At 34.0% G+C, this 8,722-nt stretch overlaps 1 protein-coding gene across 1 annotated transcript in view; it reads right to left on the reverse strand.

Annotated features, from left to right (window-relative positions):
- The window catches only part of LOC131535819 (gastrula zinc finger protein XlCGF57.1-like), a 509,738-nt gene extending 502,955 nt beyond the window's left edge, over positions 1 to 6,783 (reverse strand). Inside the window, exons 1-2 of the mRNA XM_058768325.1 lie at positions 6,669 to 6,783; positions 2,165 to 2,364 (exon numbers count right to left, since the gene is read on the reverse strand). Coding sequence (XP_058624308.1) covers positions 2,165 to 2,207 — 43 coding nt within the window. The 5' untranslated portion in view covers positions 2,208 to 2,364; positions 6,669 to 6,783. The remainder of the gene's footprint in view (positions 1 to 2,164; positions 2,365 to 6,668) is intronic.
- Between the last annotated feature and the right edge of the window lie 1,939 nt (positions 6,784 to 8,722).

Here is an 8,722-nt window from a genome sequence, read left to right on the forward strand (position 1 = left end):
GATCTAAATATGTTTGGTTTGCAATCTGAGTGATTTTACTAAACTGTACTAACAGGTGCATATGCCATTTTGCATATGATTATTACAATTTCATGTTTCATTTTCGAGTTATGTTTGACAGTTATTATTTTTGAAACTTTAAAATAAATTTGCATACTTTTAACTCAGCCGTCTGACTTGGATTGGATTTTTTCGCATCAGTTTATGTATTGTTTGATTTCAGCACGGACGTTTATCAGCTTGGATCAATAACTGAGCGCAGCTCAAGCAAACCGCTCCGAGCTCAGAACAGGTTTACTCGGGAACCAATGTTGATCTCGCAACACTATTCAGTGAGAAGCGTTTGAACTCGCCGCAGAATGAATAAGGTTGTTGCGAGACCTAGTGAGATGCATTCAGATTCTGCACAGAATTCTCTGTGATAAATAGATCAAACAACACTGAAGTAGAAATCCAAAAGTAGCAACGCTGACTATAACCATAGTGTTGTGGCAGAAATAGTCGAATGTTATTACATCATTCATTTCAGGGTTTATACAACCTTCAGAAAGAGAAATTCGAGCACTTTTCAATGACTTTCAAGTATTTCACAACTATTTCCAGCACTTTAAAGATCTAAAAATTATTCAATTTAAACAGTATTTTTAATTGGATGACCAAAATATACTTTGTGGTAAACAAACACTTATGTAGTTAAAAAAAAAAAACACTATAACCAGTAGATTGCAGCAGAGGAGTAGATTGCACTTATTAGTTGTTAATTTCTACTTTTTGCTTTATATTTTGAAATTATAAAAATCACTGAACAAACATCAAGTCACCCAATAAATTTTAATTTTGCTGTTTTTTTGTATATGAAGACAAGTCACAAAATGCCTTGAAAAAGTTTTCTTCAATTTGTGAGTGAATCTCACATAAAGAGTGCTCCTTTTATAATCACTGAAGTTATCGGTCAGTTACATATAAGCTGGTACTATAGAAGAATAACAGTAATTTTAATAAGAGTAAAATATATAAAATATATAAATTTTCTATATAAAATTTAGAATGTTACTGTTGCTAATAAAAGTACATTTTGTATGCTTCCCAACGCAAGCTCGGTGCATTTCTGTCAAATGTGTATTAACAAGAAATAAACGTGTAATATTTTTAGTAACTGCAATTATTAATACAAAACAATAGTAATTTTATGATTAAATGATTTTTATTTTTAATACCCCCCACACCACCACTCCAGAGCTACCAAATCTGCTCCTGGCGCCACCATCTGGATCTTAATTATCTGGAATGAAGACTCCATCTAACATGCATTTTACTTAAAAAAAATAAATAAATAAGTAAACAAGTACCCAGTTCATAGGAAGTGTCTTATTATTTGATGAAATTATTTAACAACTCTATAAAGATTTTTTCTGTTACAACTGAAGGAGTGGATCACAGATCTACAATGGCCTTCATAATAATCTTAATTATAATATTTCTTGAATGATTGTTAATCAAAGTTACATTTATGCATGTTAACTAAGTTGAATATGGCTTTAGTCTGCCTTTCTACTCTCTAAGAAGCTGCTCTCATTGTGTATGTGACCATGCCTGAGGCAAACTTGAAGTAAGATAAGTGTTTCTCTGCGTGTGTGTGTTAGTATCTGTCTGTACAGGGAGAAGCTCAGACAGTCCCAGGACAAACGTTCAGCTGTCAATGTCCAGCGTATCAGATATACATCTTTGGAGAGACGTATTGCGTCTGACCTCTGATCACTTGTCACCAACATAGTCGTCAGAAGATATGCTTCAAGCTTGCGTCCATATGTGGAAATGGTCTAAGTTTATCTAGGTTTTAGAACTAATCAGAATTTTGCTGACTTATGCATTGACGCAATTAGCAACCTTTGTTAGGGTATAATTGTTGAGGATTTTGAATTGTAAGCAGAGCAGCCTATGAACTCTGTGCGAGTGTTAAAGCTGACTTCTGCCTGAAACTGCAAATTATTTCTTCAGTAAACTTCTTCAATTGAATTGCATCTCTTGACTCCTCATCTTCATTTAACACACCTGGTCCTTGGGTTTTAACGGTTTTCCCCAACACAACAAACCGAAATCTAAAACTGTGTGAAGTTTTATAACTGTCAGCATTATTAATGAAGAATGAATAATAAACAGCAACCTGTTTGTTGTTCAGTATCTTCAGTGTGTTCTGGATCTCTCATCTTCTCTCTGTCCTCTTTAATAAACTCAGTCTCTGCAGATTTCAGCTCTTCCTGATGCTCTGATGCTCGTCTTCACTTGCAAACTGATGGGAATATTCCAGCATTTATTGGTGAATTGTTGAATGTGTGATTATTGTGGGAGGAGCTTCATGAATTTCTGTGTGGAAAAGCAGATTTTCCAAAATCAACAATAAATCAGAAGAGGCGGTAATTGTTGTCTATTTGTGAATCATTACATTACTACATTTAACATAACAACTTAACAGCGACATCATGCTTAAGGGCTGACAATCCCACCAATTGTGTTAAAGGTCAAATCTCCCTAAGAATTAGCCTTCATAATTTTTAATTTACAAAAATAATTTAAAAACACACAAGTTTGTGGTAGGTTCCTAGTGACAAGAATTACTTCACCAAAATATTTTTGTAGTACATTCCTAGTGTCCAGACTGATTTAAAGGTGCTGTATGTAGGATTTTGACTCTACTAAAGCATAAAAATACCATAATATGTTTGCAGATATTTACAAAACATGCTAAGTTAACATACTTGTTTATCTGAAAAACAATGCTACAGTCAGTTATTCTCCTTTGAAAATGTGTATTCCGGCCCAGAATGTCTGTGTTTGTTATGGTTTGTGAAACCGCCCACTGCCAGTTTACCCAATTGTATTTCAGCACCCCGGGTTGCCAGTTGGCGGAAAACACAGCGTATTTAACTTCATTCATCGTCATGCGCGCTCGTTTCTGTTGGTGTCGTTAATCAGGCAACCTGCGTGTGCGTCAAGCAGATTTTTCAGTCCCGCTCCCGCAAGATTCTGTCCTGTGCCCGCCCGCTCTCGCAGAAATATATCTTATCTGGTCCCGCTCCCGCTCCCGTAAAAGTAATCTACAGGGTGTCTACAGATATGAACAAGTTAGATTTAAGACTTTTTAAGACCTTTTTAATACCACCATATGTAAAATTTAAGACCAAACCTGTGAAGGAAATACACATTATATTACATACGTAAATGTAATATTTAATGTGTTTTTAAATTTAAAAAGAAAACAAAATATCATCGCTGTCAAAAATGCTATTTATTATTACGATATACAGAGAACTTTTCATATCTGAAGACAATATTCCATATAAAATATCCCCTCAAAAGCTCCAAATCAGCAATATTTTTGGTGGTGTAAATGAAGCAATATTTTCTTCAGTTTTCTATTCAGCATTTACATATTTAAATCTGCATGTTTTTAATATTTACCCCAGGTTGTTATTTACCTCCATAAAGTCCAATATTTTTTAACCTTATTAAATGTATGCGTCATCTTTCATGTCAAATTCTTACAACTGATATACACAACAGGGCTGTTAGCAAATCAAATTAAATAATTTGCACTACAAATTTACGACCGCAATAAATAATGTTATGAGATTAATTTTCAAATTTTTTTTTTTTTGAATATACAAATAAGAAATGTTGGTGGAAAAATGCATACTTTTAAACTAACTAAAGCACCAGTAGGTGGCGGTAAGTCACTTATTCATTCAACCGATTCATTCAAAACTAGTGCTGGGCAACGATTAATCGCGATTAATCGCATCCAAAATCAAAGTTTTTGTTTATATAATATATCTGTGTGTACTGTGTATATTTATTATGTGTATATAAAGACACACACATACAGTATATATTTTGAAAAGATTTACATGTATTTACATGTATATATTTATGAATATAATTTATATGATATATAAATATATTTAATATATAAACATAACACATTTTTCTTAAATACATACACATACATGGGTGTGTATTCATATACACATAATAAATACACACAATACACACACATATATTATGTACACAAAAACTTTTATTTTGGATGCGATTAATCGCGATTAATCGTTGCCCAGCACTATTCAAAACACTGAATCATTCAGGAACAAAAATGCAAGTGCTGCTTGGAGAATGTGCAATACTTCTGATCTTTGTTTGGAACTATTTTCGTTGGTGAAATAGAACAAAACAGTCAATATTCTGTCTAAAATGTAAGTAACTACTTGTTTCTTGAGCCAAAATCAATGTAACATATTTAGCAAAATAGTCCCCTTGTCATGGTATGTTATCATCATCATCATCATCATGTTATAAATAAACTAAACATTTTGAATTTTTGCCTCAGTATGTTTGTTCTGTGAGTTTCTTTATGTTTGTCGTTATGCTCATCTGATTTGATTTCTCTGTATGTCTCTCACAGAGACAGGCAGCATGAGCCTCAACAGCGCAACATTGATACCAGAAATACACTATCCATTATCAATCGCTGTTTACGCTGAATGTAATAAAATGTCACTTAAGTTTTAATCAAGCTATTTGTCCCGTCGGACAAGTAAAATCCTTGAGCGATTTTTCAGTAAACTTGTATTAACCCATTTAAAGCAGCTAGGAGGCATGTCAGCGAGCTGGTGGTATTCGCAGTAACTACAGCGCGGGGAATCTTCCGTCTGTCCAATGATTGTGAACAGTCACTGGGTCCGTCAGACTGGTGAAACTTTTGCGGTAATGAGACCGAAGATATTTAAGACCCACTGAATCTGAATTTAAGACATTTTAAGGCCTTTTTTAAGCAAAACTTTATTTAATACATTTTAAGACTTTTTAAGGACCCGCGGCCACCCTGATTCTTTATCATCTCCTAAACTGCACAACATGCCAGCATAAACGCTCCCGTTAAAATATTTGTTATTTAGGCTAAGCATCAACATTCACAAACCACTGTTATTTTTAACAGAAAAGCAAGCATGTCACTCCACAATACAATAGCAAAATATATTTGTATAGCATTTTTATGTTACATTAATCAGTGTCTAGCACACCTTCCTAAGGAAAGGATATAGACCAGAAGGCATTGCAATTACTGCATGATATTTAGACAGACTTAAAGAAGTTCCAGATCTATACTTGTTCTCTTATTATTTCAGTTATTTTGCCTTTAATGTAAATAAACATGTGCAAACAATATACTTGCTCTTGTGAATTTATTTTGATGTTAATTACATTTACTTACAAATTAATCATCATCATGTAACATATGCTATGTTACTATAAAACTCTTACGACAAACATGTCTTCTAATATCTTCAATTGTTGTATACCGAGCTGCAGCGGACACATATTAAATCAGTGGTCTCAAACTCAATTCCTGGAGGGCCACAGCTCTGCAGAGTTTAGCTCCAACCAGCTCCAGCTCACACCTGCTTGGAAGTTTCTAGTAATCCTGAAGACCTTGATTAGCTGGATCGGGTGTGTTTGATTAAGGTTGGAGCTAAACTGTGCAGAGTTATGGCCCTCCAGGAATTGAGTTTGAGACCAATGTATTAAATGACTTCACTTGGACCCATTGTGTGCGAGCTGTCTCTTTAATACCGCGTGGTTTAGAAAACGTATCTCAAACCCTGTTGCACACTGTTTCCAGGAAACATCTTGTTCAACCCTGAAACAGTAGAAAAACGTTGGGCACCCGTGTGACCCTAAACGTGCCCCAGGTCTCTTGGAGTAGGGGCCGGGTGAAAAAAACCATCTCCAATATTTTGAATTTGGACTGCAATACCTAGTTCAACCTCTAGGTCAATCCTACATACAGCACTTTTAATGCAGATGACATTTTGCCAATACCTCTCTTCATATGTACACAGTATACAAATGCAATGTTAAAACACTCATTATGCAATTACTCAGATTTTAAAAATTAAATAAATAAATACATGCTTTTAATTCATCAAAAGGTTTTTTTTTTTTTCCCTTTCTCACAATCCAAAATGTTGTAGCTCACATTCAGTAAATCAGTCTGGCCACTAGCTTTTACTACAATATTGTAAAAATCATTCATTTGAATGAACGATTGGACAGTTTTTTTGTTTTGTTTTTTGCACTGTGGCTGGAATTTGCTGACGGTCCCTTAAACAACAATTGCGATGATCCACCGAATATCGGAATTAAAACTAACTTATCGTGTTATAAAAGTGACTATAACAAATTTGATCAGCCAAAAATAAATTTCAAAAGAGAAATAATGGTATAAATAATATTGCAGCAGCAAAACTTGATATCGGTTCTCTTCCTCATTCATATTTTCACTCCAAACATCGAAACAACCATTCACATGAACATACAAACACACTATCGCTCTGATTTTAATTAAATTAACACGTTTTCCTCATGTTTGCTGTCTGTTCTTTATTTTAAGTTTATTCAGCAAACATCGGTATCCGATGAAAACAAGGCAGTGTCTAACTGAGATTTACAGCCTAACGGGACTTCCCTCATTTGTGAAACTATTTGTCCTGAACAACTCCGTATTCAACTCATCTTTTATGAACGGAGGAACATTAGACACAATATGATCGTTTTTAACGGTTGAACGAAGGGCATTTCTAGAGTAATTCATACGAGAAGCTGACATTTACCTCACATTCCTGCTGCCCTCAAACTTAATTACGCAAAATAATCCATGCACGACACCAAAAAGCAAATAATAGATAAGAAAGAGAAGAAAAAGAGACTCCGAGTGATCCTCACGAGCGCTGCAGAGTGAAGCAGAGCGTCTCGAGCGCCTCCAGGCGGCTGGACTCAGTATAGTCACAAGCCCCGCCCCCTCCATCTAATCTAATGAGACAAACTAAATAATTTATTTACACTTCAAATGTTTTTTTGTTGTTGTTGTTGTTGTTTTTTTTTTTTAAAGATGGGTTTTGACATTGTTTGTATTTATTTATTTATTTTTATTTATTTTTTAATCACGCCGCTAAAAAGTTAAAGTGTTTTTTTAAATAAGTTTTTTTCTTCTTCTTCTTTTTTTCATAGTTAAAAGATTATAGAAAAACTGCTGGGAACATGAATATGTAAATCTAAATAGTTTTGGATGGAAAGCAAATAATGAGGCTCATCAAACTGGAATAATTAAATGTGCTGTTTGCAATACTGTAGTGTTGCCTGTAACACCGCCGTGGTTATTCGCTATGCCTGTAGTTGATTTTCAGGTTCTAGTGGGTATATATGATAGAAAAACATACAAGAAAACACACAATAGCACATAAACATTTTTATCAGAAATAATCTATATATCAGTAACTCATATTTATACAAGTTTGTTATATATATACACTACAGATGGATCTAAAGATCCTGAAACGGGACACACATCAGCAGCAATATATGTTCCAAGGTTCAGGTACAGAATAGAAAAAAGAGCATCTAATCATCTGTCAGTGTATACTACAGAAATGATTGTAATATTATTGGCTCTTCAGTGGGTTGAAGAGATTAATATACCTGAAGTGGTCATATGTTTAGACTCTTTTGTTCAGCATTATCAAGTTTAAAGAGGGGTAAATCTTTGACTAGACAAGTCATTTTATCTGACATTTTACAAAGTTTGCTCAGAATGCAAACAAATAGTTATCTCTTTTGTATGGATACCTGCACATATAGCAATAGAAGGAAATGAAGTGGTGGATCAAATAGGGATTTAAAATATATATATATATATATATATTAAAACATCCAGGCATAGAGTTTAATGTTCCGATGAGTAAATTAGAAATAAAAGGACTAATTAAAAAAACTTAAAAATAAAAAACATTAAAAGATTTGTGGTGTAAGGCTGGTGCCATTTATCTGGACCGAAGGAGGGTCACAGTCTGAAAAGACAAAGAACTCTTACGAGAATCAACAACCTGAACTCTGCCTCAGAAGCCTAACATGCTCATTCAAGACAAAAGTTTCACATCTCTATATGATTCTCTACGTCCACTTCCTTTAATCACTCTCCCCTCATCAAAGTTACTCGCATACAACCGCCAAAATGTGTTGAGTTTTTATTTATGTATTTATTTATTACCAATACTACTTCAATATTATGAATTTAATATATTACAAAACACGATATTCCCACAAAAACATAACTATTTTATCATCCACACCTCCACATACATCAGTTCAGTTCAGTTCAGTTCAGTTCAAATACTTTATTGTCATTCTAGCCTTAACAAGTGTCCAGCAGAATGAAATTTCGTTTTTCTGAGCCCGGTGCTCAATGTGCTTCCTATAGTGCAAACATAATTAACAAAACCAACATTAAATAAACATACATCACGACAAACAAATAACATCATATACATTACTATACATCTGTAGTGCAAAAATGGGTGTATTGCACATGATTACACTATAGTGTAGGAGTTACCTGATTGTGATAGATGTTTACTATATATTTACCTAGGCTTACTATCACTATATCAAAAAGACCAAAGCCCTCTGCTGCGAGGGAAGAAAAAAAAAGGAAGAAGAAGAAAAAAAACAGGACAAAGACAGAGGTCATGTGATGTAATAAATGATGATCATATAAATAAACCAGATAAGGTGAAAGTTTGTGAACAAACTTCATGTAGTCTAGAAAGCCTAGTCTAAAAGTTTAAAAAAGGGAAACAATGTCTGGAGTTCCAGAGATCCGAGGATTTTC

The sequence above is a fragment of the Onychostoma macrolepis genome, chromosome 03, assembly GCF_012432095.1.
Source record: "Onychostoma macrolepis isolate SWU-2019 chromosome 03, ASM1243209v1, whole genome shotgun sequence".
NCBI lineage: Eukaryota > Metazoa > Chordata > Actinopteri > Cypriniformes > Cyprinidae > Onychostoma > Onychostoma macrolepis.